The sequence below is a fragment of the Nannospalax galili genome, unplaced genomic scaffold (assembly GCF_000622305.1).
Source record: "Nannospalax galili isolate Female #2095 unplaced genomic scaffold, S.galili_v1.0 scaffold393, whole genome shotgun sequence".
NCBI classification, from domain to species: domain Eukaryota; kingdom Metazoa; phylum Chordata; class Mammalia; order Rodentia; family Spalacidae; genus Nannospalax; species Nannospalax galili.
Genome location: NW_008333371.1, coordinates 599,621 through 619,321, shown reverse-complemented (window position 1 = coordinate 619,321; position 19,701 = coordinate 599,621). Strand labels below are relative to the sequence as shown.

The following is a 19,701-nucleotide window of genomic DNA, read 5'->3' as shown; positions in this document are numbered from 1 at the left end:
TTAATTTTTTGTTTTTTAAAAAAGGTTTATTTGTTACAAAATGTTAAATACTAAAGCTAAAAACATATAAATTCAGGTCAAGCTATATTAAAATACACACATAGCGTCCTTTGCAAAATTTGATTAAAAGTGGAATTAAACAGATGCTTTAAATAAAATAAAGTATTTTTTAGGTATTTTACATCGAATTGGCTATATCAGTGTAGTGTAGTTTGTAAAATTACAGTTGAAAAGTTTGGCCATCTTGAAGTCAAATTCATTCGAGTCCTTAGCCTTCTACTGCCCAATATGAAGCCCACAGGCTGGCCTGCACAGGAAGGCTTGCAGCTACCATGCTGGCTCAGCTCTAAATCTAGACCCCTATAATATGAACAGGGGGAAAGTAGTCAGAAACATACAAATGGTTAAATAGGGTGAAAATCTGGCCCCCAAAAGATAGGGCCTTAGTTCTATTAGACAGTATCTTCTCTAATTAAAATGACTGATAAATACGTTGTAGCAGAAATTAGAACAAAGCATACACCCACTTAGAAATAATCTTTCAATCGAAAACAACCCTCAAAACTAGCACTCACTTTTCAAAGATCATTTACATGTTTTCAAAATTCTTCATGTCTTCCAACTGAATGAATTCAAAAGTACTGAGGAATCTACATTTGAATGTGTTTAAAAACTAAGTTATAGTCTGACACATAGCTGTCTGGGTTACTCACATACGTGGTAAAGAACTTTCAGAATAAAAACTATGTACAACACCCAGGAGCACCAGTTTCCAAAACTTGACCCACTCTGGTCAAACAACCTAAAGGACTAGTTATGATCCATTTAAAGGCTAAATACTATTTCCAAGAGAATATTGTTCTGCAACTTCTATTTTTCAATTTCCTAAAATTTTAGAATTTTAAATGCTATAATTAATATGAGCATGTGTTTTAGAATAGCAAAAGGCTATCGTTGTGTCTGAAAAGTGAACTAACTCTAGAAATCCATGAGTATCTATTCTTTACAATGCTAAGCTGTCAAATATGACTTGCCAGTAGCTGATTAACTCAAGTGATTAAAATAGAGAAAACATAAAATGCATTCCAGTAATCTTCACTGCCACAGTACAACTAAGATGAGGTTTCATGGGAGTCTATCTATAGGGAATTCTTTTGGCTATACTGTGTAAGACTGCATAATCAAACCTTCGAAAAGTTGGAAAAAATGTGTGCATTCTAAAATCACTGGAAATTAGAAAAATACACCCCAATACTAAATTACAGATGACAATGATGCTAGTAATAAATAGTAATCTGCTTTCTTCCATGCCCTAGCTTTGAAGCATCTCATGGAATTATTTCTGTATACATGTGATGTGAGAGAAACTAAGTTTGCCCTCTAGCTCAGTACCATTCTTTCTACATGTAACAAGTATTTGATTTATCCTTTCTTTTACCTTCCTGGGTAATCTTTGCTACTCCACATTAAATAGGTTTGCAGTTCTTGGAAAGAACGCAAACAATTCAAACCGCTGGCATTCTAAGCTTAACAGACAGTTTAAAAAGGGAATTCTTGAGCTTTGGTAGCCAAGTCTCTAGAAAGCATCTTTCCCTGTGAGCATCTTCATAATTATGTATTGGAGTCAGGCTAGTCATCCTTACTAACATACTGGTCTTACAGAATGACCAAGAATGTATTTGCTCATGTGGGATGGAGCCAAGAACTTGGTATTCTAAAGCAAGACAATTTCACAGCTAGTGGAGTCACTGTTGAGGTGCTAGGTGGTACAAATGTCCCCAGGGGTGGGAATGTCCACTGTGCTCTCTTCTTGCCAATAAGCTACCAACTATTCCCTTGGTATCGGCACCTCTTTTCTTTGTCCATGGTGGTGATGTTTGAGTAACGAAGAACATTTTTCCTGCCAGGCAATATACAGAATTTTGGGGACCCAGTGCAAAGTGAAAACATGAGGCCCGTCTTCAAACATGATTAAGAACTTCATGACTGTGAGATCAGAACACTGAACCAAGTACCAGGCCCTTCTAAGTGTGGGGCCCTGTGGACCCCAACAGGTTACAAACAGAAAACATCAGCCTCACTTAGGTTTGCTGCCTAATCAGAATCCAGGGAGGAGTCAAAGAGATGTGACTGTATTGTCCAGATGAGATAATTTTTCTTCATGATATTGATTCAAACACTTCTTGATCTGGAACCAATGGGCATGTCACTTTTGGAGTGGCAGGCAAATTTAGATTCCTACAATTTCAGGTTGGGTTAATTAGTACTCCCCTAAATTTCACACTGTAGAAATAGTTATATGTGGTCTTTAAATAAATGTCCCTTATTTAATAGAGAAACTCATCAAACATGATAAAATTTTTGTATTTATCCTATATGATTTTTAAAAATTGAGCATTCACTGGATGAGGTCTTACTGTCACTAAACCAACAAGACATCTGAAAGGGAAAAGAGTAGTCCAAAAGGTTTATATTCTAGGTGAGGCATTAGTTACATCTGTAGTGTACTTTGTTCCCTTTTAAGACCACTGTAATTTTTTCAAAGATAACTAATAAAAAGCTGTATGGTGATTTCTTTTAACACCCATACTGATTTTAGTTGTAAGAATTTTACTGGAACCAGAGGTATCCCATTTTTCACAATAAAATAAAAGCATATGCACACAAAAGCTCCAGGTTACATGACTAAACAACGACATTTCCGGGAATGAATATACTTCCTGTATTCTGCAAGCTGCTTCAAGTACATATTTGATGGCCATCTGTGCTTCTCAACAAAACTGCGTTCTTCCACTAAAATTTTAAGGGGGGAAAAGTTAATTGCATATATTTTATTTCACATCAAGTTGAGATATTAACTAATGATTTCCTATGTAACACGTGCTTAATCTCTGTGGTAGATTAAGCTTCCCATCCCACAGACTTCCAGAATCATTTAATAGAATTCTGGTAAAATGAGTCAGCAGGATTTATGCTATTATATGATTTACAATTATATACACCTTGTCCACTGTTTTATCAAGTAGTATCTGACTGCTTTCCTTTTCTTTTCCTAGAGTTAATGGACTCATTTTTCCCACTCTTTTCAAACTCTGTAGTCTTCCTGACTCTATTTTTCATCCTGCTGCGGTCACCAGGTAACCTATTTAGTCCTCATGTTATTGTTGCTGCTCCAGAGACTGTTTTCTTGTAGGGCCCTGGACCCTCTTGGTTTCCAGGCTTGCTCCTCTGACCCCAGCATGCATTGCATGCTCTGTAACCACTTGCATTGCGCCCTGTGTTCCAATCCAGTCCCTCACTCCCTGAGCACAGCTATATCCAGAGCCCATGATTCTACAACTTGACTCTTGGTTTGATTTCTCTAGAAATAAGCTTCCCATCTCCTGTGAAGGCTGCCATTTAGTGGAGGGAGGTATGCCAAAGCTTCTTAATCAACATTCAACTAATTCCACTGTTGAGGCCCAAGTTTCAACCTGGTTCGGAAACACCTGGTCCCTGAGACACTAAGAGTTTTGGGGTCCTGCAGGTGGGTCACCTTGCTCCTCCCTTCTATACGCACTTAAGTTTCCTTTTGCTTAGTCAGTTCCCACTTCTCTACCTGCTGTTTAACCTTGCCTACTGGCATGTAGATTAACAAGGTCCTGATCACAGAACCTAGATGAGAAGAAACAAGCTACCTGTTCAGGGAAATTTATTCTCTTTCTCTTTCATGAGAAAACAAAGGTAACCTGAGATTGCTTTTTTGGATAAGCAGAACTCCAGAGAAAAGTGATGATGAATAAGTTCTGCCAACCAGCAAAAACAAAACCAAAACAAACACTCCATGAAACCTAACATGATACTGAGCTAAATTAAACCAAATGTGAGAAAAATGAATCCATAAACACAAAGGGTCACATTTTCCTATGAGTTGCTGTTTGTTCTCCTAAAATTCTAGTGTGTACAGGTCTAATATGGAATGAGCTACTTATCTGGGTTCTGAAGCCTGTCATTCTATGAGACCTTTTCCAGCCTCGATTTGTGATTTCTAAACACCTCAACAAAAGAAAAATTCTAAGCCTAGCACTTGAGAGGCAGAGGAGGAGGATTAGGAGTTTAGTACTGGTCTCGGCGAAATGTGAGGCTAGCCTGACCTACTTGCAGCCCTGTTTTGCTTTTCTTGTTTATTTTTTATTTTTTTAAAAAACAAACCAAAAATAAGTCAGGCCTGATGATACATGCCTTTAATCCCAGTACTTGGGAGAGAGAGGCAGGAGGATCTCTGTGAGCTCCAGGCCAGCCTGGTCTAAACAGTTGAGTTCCAGGCCAGTCATGGCTGCACAGTGAGAGCCAGTCTCAAAAACAAAACAAGACAAACAAAACCCTCAAAAAAATAAATAAAAAGAAACTGCTGTCCAGAGAAAACAATTTATAGGATTCTAGTAATAAACTGATTACTTCCAAAGCTGAAAATGGGTAACTCTACAAAAAAAAAGCTGTGAAGTGATCATGACAGGAACTTTTCAAACTTCAAGCAACATGTGAAAGTAGACCAGGGAAAAGGCCACCGAGGAGACATGACTGGCCCTTTGCAGAGAGCATCTCCCATTTTGTGGACAGCCACTGCCCAGCTCTAGGCTTCCCCAGGGTATCCAAATCCTCCAGATTTTCCTCTGGAGATTTAAATATCAGAGGACTTCATTAAAATAAAAAATTTTTAAAGTGTGATAAAAAACAAACCCTGGAGACTGCCTGGGGTCATAGGCTGCCAGTTTGTAACTACTGATTTAGAGAATTAAAGTCTCCCTTACCCAGAGAGCTTTTACCTCTGCTAAGGGGGACCAGGCAATGGGGCCACAGGACGATCTGGATACTGGCTCTCAGGATATGATCAATTCCCATCCTAGGATGGAACACAATCGCTGGGATAGCATTAGAGTCTTATGTGGCCCCTCAGATGATGCCCTGCAGTTCTACTTTTCAGTGCACTGCTAGGCATCCCATACTTTATAGGCAATCATATCAGTAATGAAACAAGAATGCATAACCTAAGTGATCTGTGCAACACCTTTCTCCCAAGGCTGTACTCCATGTATAAATATCCATACAAAATAGCAATTAGAAAATAATCTTATCCTATAAATTAAGGTGAATCTAAGGTGGCATCGTGAAAGCGGCTGTGATATAAATACAGTGTGGCGAATCTTTAACTGATTTCTTAAAAAATCACCTCGTAAGAATCCCTATTAAATGGTAGCAGGAAGAAGCATACCTTATCTTTATGAATGAACTTTGATTTTTTCTTACAAAAAAATCCCCAGCTATTTACTTTGATTGATTGTATTATACTACTGCCTTAACAGCAGAACTCTATGATAGGAGACTGGTTGCCAACAGACATACATATCTGCCAATAACGATCTGTTAAATCCAAGTTTCCATGTTTCTATGACTGCACGAAGAGTAGAGTCAGCCATGAGATTTTTCACATCTTCTATGTGCAACACTAAGACACAAAACAGCTGAAGTGGAGCCACTCTGAAGGAGAAATGGAGGAGCCCGAACGCTGCAGATTTTAGTCTTTTCTTTCTCTTCCCCTTATTCTACCTCCCTCCATTTTCCCTCACTTACTCTCTACTTAGCCCATCCCACCCCCTCAACCCAGCTAACTTTTTTAAAAAAAGATTTATTTTTATTTTGGTATATGACTGTTTGCCTGCATTTATGTATGTATACCATGTGCCTGCCTGGTACCCATGGAGGTGAGGGATCCACTGGAACTAGAGTTACTGGTGGCTGTTAGCTGCATGTGGGTACTAGAACTGAACCAGATCCTCTTCAAGAGCAGCCAATGCTTTTAACCACTGTGCTGTCTCTCCAGCCCCTTTGCCTATCTTCTAGAAGCCACCCTCAAAGACCTTCAGACATCTCCATGGAGATTTCTTTGTCTAGAGTCGATGATGTATTCATTCATTTCCTTGTTTGTTTAGCTTATGCTTTCCTTGACCCGATGCCAGCAGTCTATCTCCTCTGACAAATATTCCATTTTCATTTTCTTTCGTATTATGCAGCTCTAGAAATCTCACCTCTCCTTGTTTGCTATGTAGTTGAAGGTGGATATGAACTTTTGATTCTTCTGTCTCTGCTGTCTAAATACAGAGATTATAAGCATGTACTGCCATACCTGGCTGATTGCTTTTCACCATATTTATCAGTTACCTTCGAAGTCACGGTACATATATTTTCTGATCATCAAGTTTCATAATATTTGACCAACAAAAAATTCCAAAGTAGGAGGCTGGAGAGATGGTTCAGTGGTGAAGAACACTAGCTGCTCTTGGGGAAGACCCGAGCTTGATTCCCAGCACCCACATGGCGGTTAACAGCCTTCATCATTCCAGTTCCAGGGGATCTGACACCCTCTTCTAACCTCCACAGGCACTGGACAACACGGGTGCACTTACATACACGCAGGCATATACACTCATACACATAAAATAAAAATAATAAATAAAATATTTTTAAAAAATTCCAAAGTAATATAACACACTCTTATGAAAATATAAAGTATATAGTATTAAAGACTACATGTTATAAATAATAAACAATAGTTAAGTTTCTGTGCAAGAAAAAAGTTTAAATATACAGTTTACATTTTGCTCCTGACTTACATAGGTAGCTAAAACTAAGGCCTCATTTATCACAGCCAAGCGGTTCCTGAGAACATTTTTCACTACCTTTTATCTCTCTTCTGGAAAAAAACACATTTAAAAATGAATGAGAACTATAAAATAATCATTAGAAAACTTCTTGTGTAACACAGGTGACCACAAATTAAAGTGCCCTTAATTATCACATTGCATAACTGAAAAGAAACATATTACATTAACTATTCTTATGTTAAAGTGATTGTTTTTATTACTTATACAAAAAAAACCTCAAAAATCATAATTCTTTTCAAAGAAGAAATTAGCAATCTACCTGAAAGGTCTTGAAATTCAGGCTTTTGACTGAATATGAGGTAGTTGGTGGCGATAAAGTGAAGCAGCCAGGTCGAAAGGCAGTCAGAGTGGTGAAACTACAAGAAAATGAAAATGGAAACAATGTTGTACCCCGACTGTGCAGGTCAGATTGAGACAACGGTCGGGAGAAATCACAGAGAGCCCACATCTACCTGTATGCACCTGTGAGCGATGTGGTGTTCCGCAACTGTGGCCACAGAAAGGAAAGGGGAGCCCCACTAGCAAACACTGATGAAGTCAGATGACTCAGCAAAGCAGCCAAGTTAACAGAATAAGCTACTAGCCAGAGCAACCAGTCTTTAAGCAGAGACACGGCTGCACCTGTGCCTAATGAACACGCATGTTCTTGATGCTTTAATTTAAACTTTTAATATCCGGTCATGGACTTCACTGGTTATAGTCATATCTGTGTGGCAGAAGATTATGGTGAGCAATATGCCAGCAAGTTCTTCTGAAGAGCAAATTAAAAAATCATTTCAAGCAGGAAAATGCCATCAGCTCAAGAGAGGGGTTTCCATATGTAAACACTTTTATGAGGGTTAGGTCTGAATAGCTTTCAGTGGATCACTGCTACACTGAGCTGGATTTTCTGTACAATTCTCCTACTTCTGAGTTTTAAGAACTGCTAATTGAGGGAGACTCAGAGAAATGTGGTACCTGACATAATCACCTTGGGGCCAATCCAATGATAGGCACTGGTCTAGCCAACCACCAATTTAGATTAAAGTGACTTGATGGCAGGTGACTTTGGTACAAGTATATTCTTTATTATTGTCATTGCAGTACAACATGCATAGACTGACCATATTAACCATCAAGAAGTGGACAGTTCAGTGACGCTAAGTATATTCACATGGTTTTACAGCCAATACCATTATCTATTTGCTGAATGATCCCATCATCGAAGACTGAAACTTGCACCTATTAAACAGTAACTCCCCTTAACCCTCTTCCCTTAGGCTTTGGTTGAGGATTCTTTGTCCCAGCTCTCAATTAAGCCCCATATAACCAAACTTCAATGTTGCCTATGACACTGTATTTACTGTCAGGTTCAGTTTTAAACCCACATTCTTACTTATAGTGTATACAGTAATACTTAGCTGCTTTAGTGTATAAACTTTGTTTCTCACTTATATTTTGAGTTCCTAGGTACTTTTAACATATCTGATGGCTCTAGAGTTTTACAGCATTTGGTTTATAGTTTTAATGCCTTTATCTTTTCTGTACTGCATATGTGCACAGCATAGCTATAATCAAATGATTCTGCTAAAGACCACTATCAAAAAAATCATATGGAGATACACTCTAACCTAATGGTTTCAAAATTACTTAACCACAAAAACCGCTGTGAAGATACTTTAGCCTCATTTAGTCAAGCTTACAAATGAATGTTAGTTTTACTATGTCTCTTAAAAACAAAAATTAAGATATATATTTTTAAAAAATATTTTATTTTTATTTATGTCTATGTGTCTGCCTGTGTGAATATGGCACGTGCGTGAAGGTGCTGCCAGAGGCCGGGAGAGGCTTTTGTATTATCTGGCGCTGGAGTTCAGGTGGCTGTGAGCTACCTGACGTGGGTGCTGGGAACAGAACTGGGATCCTCAGGAACTGCTTCTAGCTGAACAATCTTTCTAGTCTTAGTATATGTTCTCTATTTTTAGACAGGGTTTCCCTGTAGCTGCAGCTGGTCTGGAACTTACTATGAAGACCAGGCTGGACTTGATCTCACAGAGATCCTCCTGCCTCTGCCTCTCCAGTGCTGGGATTAAAGGCGTGCACCACCATGCCTAGCTATATGTATTTTCTAATCAAAGAACCAGACACAAAGAGCCTACTACACACAGGGCCTACTACCTTGGCCTTTTTGAGTAGGTCAACGATGTCAAGGTTCATGGAGGCCAGTTCCCTGCTTGGCATGCTCTGTAGCTGTGTGATGATGAATAACTCACAGATGTGCTGCAGTCTGGAGACTTGGTACATCTCCGCACAGATCAGGAGACACATGGCCTGGAAAATGCCAGCTGGTGAGGAGAGAAATGAGAGAAAATGGATGCTTAGACTCCTCCTTTTATGACCTCAAAGAGAAAACACACACACGACAGTGAAAGTATCATTCAGTGTGGATTAGAATTCCCAAGAAAAGCCCCAAGTTAGCATTCCCAACTAATGCTCCATTTTGCAAAGAAACCATTTAAGCTTTCTGAGTTCTCAAAATCCCGTCCTCCACTTCTCCAGACAAGGAGATCCAAAAAGTGCTCTTGGTCATCAATTTAGGGTTAGCAATCAGCTAAATCTGTTAGCTAAATTACATCCTCCTAATTTCCCTTTCTCTTTTCTTCCCTCACCCCACTCCTCTCCCCTCCCTTTTCCTCTTCCTCTCTTTCAACAGGGTTTTACATATCACAGGCCGGCCTCAAACTTCTTAGATACTTAAGGATGGCCTTGAACTTCTGATCTCCTGCCTCTGTGTCCTCAGTACTGGAACCACAGGCATGTGCCACCATGCCCTTTTTAATGTAATGTTGGGGATCAAACCCAGGCTTTCTGTAGTCTGGGCAAGCACTCACCAATTGAGCTACGTCTCTTGTACTCTCATCTTTTTCCTTGGCTTTAGTCCCTAGGCTTGCTGTCTTTATTATGGTAAAATGAACATCAAACTTGCCATTTTAAACTTTTTTGGTATATGTAGATGTAGTTGTGAGTGAGTGAGTGAGTGAGTGTGTGTGTGTGTGTGTGTGTGTAGGCCCAAGGTTGATGTTGGTGTCATCTACCACTCTCTGCCTTATTTACTGAGGCAGGGTCTTTCCACCGAGCCTGGAGCTCACTGCTTTAGCTAGTCTGGCTGGCCAGCTTGCTCTGGGATTCCTTGTCTCTAGTCCCTTGTGCTCAGGGAACTAGAGCACATAATTTTTTTTTTTTTTAATTAAAAAATAAGGGCTGGAGAGACAGCTCAGTGGTTAAGAATACTGGCTGCTCTTGCAGAGGACCCAGGTTCAGATCCCAGCACCCACATGGTGGTTATCAATCATCCATAACTCCAGTTTCAGGGGATCTAGCACCCTCTTCTGACCTCCATGGGCACTGTATGACATGTGTGCACTTACATATAAGGCAGGCAAAACACTCATAAACATAAAACAAAAATAAAGTATTTAAAAAAGTAAAACTACATTTATGTATTTAGTGTGTGCTGGGGAACACTCATAGGTCAGAGGACAGCTTTCAGAAGTCAGTTCTCTCCTTCTACCATGTGTGTCCTAGGGATCAATGGCCTGGGCCATTTCCCTGGCTACCATTTTAAACACTTTAAGTATTTCGTTCAGTGGCATGAAGCACCATCATACTGTTCTGTACCTATCACCCCCAGCTACCTCCAGAACATTATTCATCTTCCCAGACTGAAACTCTGTACCAATAAAACAGTAGCTCCCCACCCCCACCCCCACTTCCCCATCTCTGGAAACCATACAGTTAGTTTTGTTACTAGGTTTAGGCCTGTGGCTATACTTAGTTGTAGAGTGCGTGTCTAGTATATACAAGGCTCTGAGTTTGGTTTCTAGCACTACAATAAACAAATTCTCTTTAAGTCTGTTTTTTTTTCCTATAATTCTCTTGTCTTTTTAGATCTACCAATTGTGATGGTTAGTTTTAATTGTCAACTTTACACAATCTAGAATCACCTGGAATGAGAGCCTCAATGAAGGATTGTCTAATCAGGCTGGTCTGTGGGCATGTATAGGGGACCTTCTTGATTGCTTTGTGATGATAGGACAACCCTTGTGGGCAGCATCGTTCCCTGGGTTTGGGGCCTGGGTGGTTTAAGAGTGGAAAACATGAGGTGAGCACTAAGCATGAACACATTTCTCTCTCTGCTCTTGGCTATGGATGTGATGTGACCAGCTGCTACCAGCCCCTGCCACCTTGATTTCCCTAAAACAGTAGGCTATACCCTGGAATTGTGAGCTGAAATCAGCCCTTTCTCCTTAAGCTGCTGTTTTCAGGGTATTTTATCACAGCAGCAGCAATGAAAGCAGAACAGCACATTTACCATTTTCATTGTGAATAGGATTTTTCTAAAACAGTGAAAAATGAAACTGGATTTATTCTTAAAACTCGAGTGTGCCACTGTAAAAAATACAACCATTACCAATGTAGTCGGGACACACTACCTTGATACATGCTAATGCCAATATTAGTTTTGCTTTGCTTTTTAAAATTTGAGCATTATTTATATGTGCCTGTTTCCTACACTTACATTCCTTACATTCTTTTGTAGCTATAACACTAAGAACACTGTATATGGTAATATTTAACCTAATAAATAGACTGTCTCCAATTCTCCCGATTTAAAAAAAAATGTACACACACACATACACACACACACATACACAATCTAATCTTTGGTTTAACTTCAATTGTTCATTTTGATTAATCCCCACCAACACCCCTTTCAATAATTTTTAAAGTGTTATGCCATACAGTTATCATTGCTTTTCATTTTCTCCTGATCAACGGTGAAAAATTTTATCTAATATTCAAATTTCCCAAAATTGAGAAAATAAACAGTAAGATTTATTTCCAGTAAGAACCACTGCTTTCACTTTTAAGCAAAAATAATAAGCCAATCCTTAACACTGGTGGTAACAACCAGCTCCAAAATACTGTACAGCTAGACGGAAAACCAAGTTAATTTAATTACGAAAGGAAATCTCTCTTTTGGAACCTCTAAAATTTTTCAAAGAGGACCCATGACTTGTTTAAAACTTATTTCAACAACAAACAAAATCTTCCTTGGCCTAAAAATTAAAGCTGCAAGTCTTAAATGTGTGTTAAATTATTCTATCTGTAGGGTTCCTGCCAGGGGTGTGTGGGCGGGGGAGGGGAGGGCGGTGTTTGTAAGCAAGGCCTCATCCTCTAGGACAGGAGGCATGTGGGAGCTCATTCTAGCTGTCTGTGGAGGGAGCCATCAGGTGGCCAAAGGGTGAAGAACACCAAAGAGGCTTCTGTGCCTGCACTGCAAGGTTCTGGGACTATTGAAAGGATTGTGCTATTTCTCCAAGGTGCTTTAAGCAACAGGGATCTTGCAAAATCTGTTCTGACTTGTAGCTACTATAGATGGTTGGTTCCTGGTCAAAGATAGCCTTTGTTCAGAAACAAATCCCATAGTCCACAGAGCATCCTAAACATCTGAAGGAACATCTTCAGAGCAGCCAAATTTAGGAGAGTCTGACTTTAGAAATCTGAAGCAGACTTTAAAAATCCCCATCCTCTGAGCCAGAAAGATCATAGGACTCTCACAATAGTAAAAGTCCTGAAAAATATTTCAATTAGATGTCAGGACCATGAAGGCCTTTGTCTAGCCCTTTTTCTTGTAGAAGAAGCAACCTCTCCCCAACCTCTAAAATGAGACAGAGCAGCCACTGGGTACCCCAAACACCTCTTTCTAGATGCCTAGGGTGACTGATTGTGAGTGCTGGCTGGGACATGTGAGTTTATACCAGAGTCTAGCAGTACATAAAAGGCCCCTAATCATTGCTCTGCCACTTGACTAACTGAAAACACAATGTTGTCCCAATATCACCTCCAACTGCTTAGCCAGCTCTGATAGACCTTAAAACAGATTTCATAGAAAGCAATTTATCAAAATGAGTGACAAAAATGAATAGTGAGATATTATCTCACAGCATGCATACTGCTCACCTGGGCAACAGGAGTCTGTGTATAAATATTCTAAAAATGACAAGAAAGTCTCTTTGGAAACACCATAAACTGGAATCAGGACACTCTTTGCTTCCATATAATTACCATTAAACATGGCAGCCATCACTTCACATCGAGCCACCAAGATGGCTCTGTGAGCTGGCACAGTTGTACCTGAAAGGTGCAAAAGGTAAACAAAGTCAAGAAAGATAAAATCGCCGCTACTACAACCAGCCATGTTCTAATTCAAGTGGCACTGCACTGGATGAGATGGGCCGGTATATAGAAACAACATTCTGGTACAATAACCATCATTGCGCCCAAAGACTTCTTGGATTTAAGATGAATGACAGAGTTCAAAACTCGTCTTTGCACTCAGCAATTTGCAAATCAGGCGATCATTTGTAAGTTTATATTTCCTTAAGATTGAAGCACTATAAAGACAACTTTTGCTTTATGTTATAAGGAAGCTTTATAAGGAAGTGTCTATCCCTCCTGATTGACTGGAAACACCACCACTTCTGCCCATGTTCCTCTTGGGAAAACAGCCATTACCATTCTTGATCAAACTCACCAAGGTGTCTTGGCCAGGGTTCCCCACACCAGAAATGGGAAACTGCAACAAGTAAACCACAAACAGTCCATACCTTGCAGTAGGAATGGCAAGAGTCTCCCAAGCTGAGGAGCACATTTCAGACCTTATCAAGGATTGCAGGCAATGACCATGGTCCTGGATGTCTCTCCAGAAAACAACTCAAGAATCCACTCTTTTCCAGGTGAGCAATGCCTCTCTGACACTAGCCTTTGAATTCTGAAGGCCTCTGAGCCCAACCCCACACTAAAGTACACCAAACTCTGTAGTTTAAAGCTTGGTGAGCTCTCCAGCTATTGCTCTGCTGCATTAAAACAGCACCAGACAGGGCACAGGTGGTACAGGGGGCCTGGGATTGGTGGAGTGGTGAAGCAGGTGCCATCAATTCTACCATGTAAGGAGACCATGAATCCACATGCTAGCCTTTACTTTAACCAAAATCTGTTCCACAGGCCATCACCAAGACACAAGATGAAAGCAACAGAGCAGGAGTTCTAACTAACGGAACACCCCACGGTCAGGGGAACGACAAAGGTTCATCCTTCCAGAAAGAAAAGCTATGAGTCAAACCACTCATGTTTTGCCCAAGAATTGACTCATACATTTCCAAATCTCACATAATGTTTATCAGAGGTACATACTGCCCTCTAAAATATTCACAATTGTTTGGGTTCTTCAATCTCTTTAAATCCAAGCAAAATACTTCTTGACCTAGGAAGAAAAGAGTTCCATCTAAACCCAGCAACTTTTCCAAAATCAGTATTTCCTCAGGATCATGAAGCAACCACTAATATTGCCAGCTGAGGCCACAGGTTGGAACTGTGGTTTGCACTGCTACACCCCCACCGGGAGCAGTTTCAGAGAGCATCCTACCTCCATTCAGCAGTCACCATCAGCCAGCTGCACCCGCCCCCCCCCCCGCCATAGTGCCCCCCCCCAGCCTCAGTGTGACTGTATCATCTACTAAAAGGACTAGCTCCCATAATTAAGGCATGTCGGATATATTTGTAGAGAATAATTAACAAGGAATTCAAAGTGGTAATGTAATTTGACTTATAATTTTAAGATTTAAACTATTTCATTATAAAGCATCATTTTTCAAAAATGAAAAATTAGAAGCATAGCTTAAACAAATTGAATAATCTATCATTTGAGTTAAGCAGATGGATTAAGAATAACTAAAATTACTAAGTGGATAGTATATAGGGGTGGTATTTATAAATAAGCCTCAAATTTTAACAGAGCTTTCTGTTGATGCTATTACAACAGAGTTGTAAAACCAACTACAAAACGGTCAGTGCCTTCAAGCATTCTGTGTGTGCGTGTGTGTCTGTGTGTGTGTGTAATGTGTATACACGTGTGAAGGTGCATATGCCTTTGTGTGGAAGCTAGAGGTCTTCTTTTAAAAAATGATTTCATTTTTAGTGTTTTGCCTGTGTGCAATTGCACCCTTGCATGCAGTCCTGTAGAGGCAAGAAGAGGGCGCTGGATTCCTCTAGAACCAGTTACAGCTAGCCATCACGTGGGTGCCTGGAACCAAACTTGGGCCCTCTGCAAGAGTAGTCAGTGTTCTTAACTGCTGAGCCATGTCTCCATGCCCCAGAGGACTTCTTTAATTGTTTTTCCACCTTAGTTTTTGAGATAGGGTCTCTTGCTAAACCTGGAACTCGCTGATTTGGCTAGACTGCCTGGCCAGCAAGCCCACAGGAGCTGCCTGCCTTTGTGCCCAAACACAGAGGTTGTAGGCATGTGCCACTACACCTTACAGATTTTTAGGCCCATTTGAAGTTCAGAATTTGGTTTGGAAAACCGTTATACTTACAGTTAAGAGAGCATCAACTTTTAGTTCCCAACCCCTTAAACAATTGTTTAGGTGTGATGAAAATAGCTGTGTTGTGTTGGGTGTGGTGGCACATTCCTTTAATCTGAGCCCTCTAGAGGCAGAGGCAGGCAGACTTCTGTGAGACTGAGGCCAGCCTGGTCTGCCTATCAAGTTCCAGGCCAGCTGGGGCTAGAAGAAGAGCCTGTCTCAAAAACCAAAACAAACAAACCAAAGAGAAAGAGAGGAAGAGAGAAGGAAGAAGGAAGGAGGGAGGGAGGGAGGGGGGAGGCAGATAGAGAAAGAGAGAAAATAGTTATATTATGAAAATGTAATATAATACTCAATTATAGCTACCTGGTTTTTTTAAAGATTTATTTTTATGTTTTGTACTCTGTGTGTTGTGTGTGTGGTGTGTGTGAGAGAGAGAGAGAGAGAGAGAGAGAGAGAGAGAGACAGAGACAGAGACAGAGACAGAGAGACAGAAACAAAATATACAGAGAGTATACTCATGTATATGCTACAACTTTGAATCCCCTGAAGCTGAAGTTCTAAGTGGGTGTGAGTTGCCCAATGAGGGTGCTGGGGAATGAATTCAAGTGCTCTGGAAGAGCAGCAAGCGCTTTCAACTGCTGAGTCATCTATCCCCTAGTTTTCTGTTTTAAGCAAAGTATTTAAATACACACTAAAAGAATATAATACAGTACTTATATAGTAACAGGCAATAGGATGTAGGAAAAGTTACTTAAGGGGACAGAAGACAGTTTTTCTAGTTGAAAGATACCTACGTTCTTTGAAAATACCAAAGCCCAACTATCTTTTCCTGGTAGTATTCATTTGGTGTTACAGTTCCACAAACATTCTAAGGAAAAAAAACAGTAAGTGTGAAACAATTTAAAGGTCCGTTTTCGCCTCACTTTACATAGGTTAAAGATCCTTCTTTATCAAGAACTGAAATAAAATAAAACGCATTTGTCACTTTTCAGATTTCGAAAGATGGACGTATAAGTAACCAGGGGGAAAATGTAATTCTGTAAAAGAACTTTTCATGTGACACAGATTCAAATACAAGGGAAATCCTGTCTATGTTACATACGAATATTTGCCAAGATTATAGAACTGTTACAGTAACTTAGGGAGGTTAAACAACAAATTACAGAGGGAGTGGAGAGTGTGTGTGTGTGTGTGTGTGTGTGTGTGTGTGTGTGTGTGTATTAATGACTTCCTATTACAGGGATAGTATGGTCTGGAACTTGCTATATAGTCCAGGTTGGCCTCAATCCCACAGACATCTGCCTGCCTCTACATCCCAAGTGTTGGCATTAAAAGTGTGTGGTGGTCCATGCCTTTAATTCTAGCACTTGGGAGGCAGAGGCAGGTGGATCTCTGTGAGTTCAAGGCTAGCCTCATCTACAAAGTGTGCTGTCTCAAAAAGACGAAAAAAAAAAAGTGTGTGTACCTGGCCCCATGTCAGGTTTTTATATTCTATGTCCACTCCATCAGTTGTGGATGTTAGTCTGCAACAATCTAAAGAATTCACTGCAGCATCCGTATTCAGAAGGAAAACATACCAGGACCCATGCGTTTCAGCTGTCACTGCTGGAGGAGAGGAGTGGACTTCCTATTTCAGGTCTCTGCTCATCCTCTCTGTGCACAACCACAGCCCTTTGTAACCACTCTCAAGGTGGAACTCAGAACCCCCATTTACAGAGAAGACAAGAAACAGTGTTCCACATCATGAATGGAAAAATGTCTTAAAATTTTAAGGTCATCTATCAAACTCCACCTGCATCTTCTTTCTTGGTATTTTTGGTTAATCATAAAGGATCAGAAATAGAAAGAAACATAACCAAATCTATATAAGTCTCCATCTGAGTACAGATCCCAGCTAGGTCTTTTTAGTCTATGTTACTCCCTCCTCATCAAGCTGGAGCATTGTATCAGCTCTGGAGCAAGCTGTTGCACTGCTATCAGTATCTGTCAGCTTCAAGAGGCTCTGTGATATTCATGCTAAAAGTGGAGCAGAGAGGCCATAGAGTATTTATCACTACTGTTGCATAAAGAGAAAACCTTATACATAACTGAATAATAATTTCATTCTTAAATTTTCTTTCTGATTACTTCCCAAATCTGTATTAAAGATACTGAAGTTATCTGTGAATGTGAGTCAGTTCACAAATATGATTCCTTCAGAATGTATTTTGCATTGTAAATATTTTAGGTTAAATAACAGTGAAAGGAGCTTCATGTTTAGCTAAGAATTCACTATAACTTTAAAAAATGTTTATAATTCAAATTTGAGGTGAGTTATCAAGTTATTATCTAAGGGTCTGTCTCTACTAAGTTTAGCAGAAATTGATTTAAGAATAAGAATGCTTTCCCACCCTGTTTCTGATGTGAAGTATTTAAATTAGTGAATCAATCACAACGTCAGATGTATAGTCACACTTTACACAGCCACTTCCACTTACATAAAAACAAAACAATAAAAACATTAGATAGGGCTCTGAAGATAATTCAGTCCAGTCCATAAAGTCCTTGTTGCACAAGCATAAGACCTGTGTTCCACCCCCCACAACGTGCATACCAAAGCTAGATGTAATTTGATTGGAATTACACTGAATCTATAAAATTGCTTTTGGTAGGATGGTCATTTTCACAATATTAATTCTACCAATCCATAAGCATCTTCTAGTGTCTTCTTCAATCTCTTTCTTCAGAGATTTAAAGTTTTCATTATAGAGACCTTAGTTTATTTTAAAACTAGATTTTTTTTTTTTTTTTTTTGGTCTTTTTTTGAGACAGGGTCTCCCTATAGCCCCAGCTGTCCTGGAACTCACTATGTAGACCAGGCCGGCCTTGAATTCACAGAGATCCGCCTGCCTCTGCCTCCTGAGTGCTGGGATTAAAGGCGTGCACCACCACACCCAGCTGATTTTTTTTTTTTTTTTGAGGCTACTGTGAATGGGAATGTTTCTATGATCTCCTTCTCTGACTGCTTGTTATTGGTATATAAAAAGGCTAGTGACTTTTGTAAATTTATTTTGTATCCTGACACTTTGCCGAAAGTGTTGATAATTTCTAGAAGTTTTCTGGTGAAATCTTTGGGATCTCCTATGTATACTATTCCCCATAACATTTTTTTCGGAGAAATATAGAATAACCATCCTAAAATTCATATGGAACCACAAAAGAATCCAAAATAGCCAAAGCAATCCTGAGCTAAAAGAACAGTGCTGGAGGATTACCATATCAGAGTTAATACTATATTACAGAGCTACAGAAGTAAAAACACAATGATACTGGCACAAAAACAGACATGTAGATCAATGGAACAAAACAGAAGACTCAACTATGAGTGCACACAATTACAGCCACCTGACATTTGACAAAGATGCCAAGAACACACACTTGAGGAAAGACAGCATCTTCAAAAAAATGGTGCAGGGAAAACTAGATCCCTATATGTAGAAGAATGAAATTAGACCCATGTCTATCACCCTGCACAAAAGTCAGCTCCAAATGGATCAAAACCTCAATGTGAAACCTGAAATGCTGAAAGTGTTAGAAGAAAACACATGCAGTACCCTACTAGATGTAAGTACAGGAAAGGACTTTCTAAATCAGATTTCATTTTCTCAGGAATTATGGTCAACAAGTGACACATGCAAACTCATTAAACTAAAAATCTTCTGTACCACAAAGGAAACAAGCAATCGAGTGAAAAGGAAGCCCCAGAGTGGGAAAAATCTTACCAGCTACATATCTGACAGAGGATAAATTTCCAGAATATACAAAGAACTCAAAAAACAATTAAGAAAACAAATGATCCAATTAAAAAATAGGCTACAGATCTGAACCGAGAGCTCTCAAAAGAAGAACTAACAATGGCTAAGAAATGCCTTAAAAAGTGTTCAACATCCTTAGCAATTGGGGAAATACAATTTAAAAGTACCTTAAGATTTCATCTTACCCCTGTCAGAATGGCTAGGATCAAGAAAACAAATGACAACAAATGTTGGTACGGATGTGGGAATGGGGGAGAACTTTATTCACTGCTGGTGGCACTGCAAACTGGTACAGCCACTGTGGAAATTAGAATAGAAAACTCTTAAAAAACTAAACCTGGATGTACCGTTTGAACCAGCTATACCACTCCTTGGCATAAGGGGAAAATGGAGGATACTGTACAGGAGCAGAGAGAGGAAATAGAGATATATAATGCTTAACTGGTATAAAAAGCCAAAAGGAAATGTAGCATTTAATAACTCTACTGAAAAATAGCACATATAATAAAATGTGAGTGCATGTGCGTAGCTGAATCCTACATAACAAAAATCACAGTGCTATGCATGGGAAATCTCCCTTTGAGTTGATCAGGGTAATCCAAGAGACTCCCAAAATAATACAGGCTATTGCCACAGCCCTTGATTGCCTCCTAGAACTTGAAGGTAAGACCCTACTGCTGAAGACACAACACACTTCAGACACAGAACTTGGAGCAGTTGTGCTGAATTGACCTGGAAGCCTCCTCCCTCAAGACTAGCTCTAGTATCAAAAGATACTATGTAAGCTGCCAAGGGAGA

General features: G+C 39.7%; 1 protein-coding gene across 6 annotated transcripts in view; it reads right to left on the bottom strand.

Moving 5' to 3' along the window:
* Rhobtb3 (Rho related BTB domain containing 3) overlaps nucleotides 1-19,701 on the bottom strand; it is a 59,107-nt gene continuing 39,406 nt past the window's right edge. For 2 of the 6 annotated variants that reach the window (XM_029561066.1, XM_029561067.1), the window contains exons 9-13: nucleotides 12,705-12,878; nucleotides 8,859-9,025; nucleotides 6,961-7,057; nucleotides 4,806-4,901; nucleotides 1,693-2,793 (exon numbers count right to left, since the gene is read on the bottom strand). In XM_029561066.1, the coding sequence (XP_029416926.1) occupies nucleotides 2,678-2,793; nucleotides 4,806-4,901; nucleotides 6,961-7,057; nucleotides 8,859-9,025; nucleotides 12,705-12,878 (650 nt within the window). In that variant the 3' untranslated portion in view covers nucleotides 1,693-2,677. Of the gene's footprint in view, nucleotides 361-1,692; nucleotides 2,794-4,805; nucleotides 4,902-6,960; nucleotides 7,058-8,858; nucleotides 9,026-12,704; nucleotides 12,879-19,701 lie in introns of those variants that run through there. The other 4 variants (XM_029561068.1, XM_029561069.1, XR_003848709.1 and 1 more) reach the window with 4 other exon arrangements.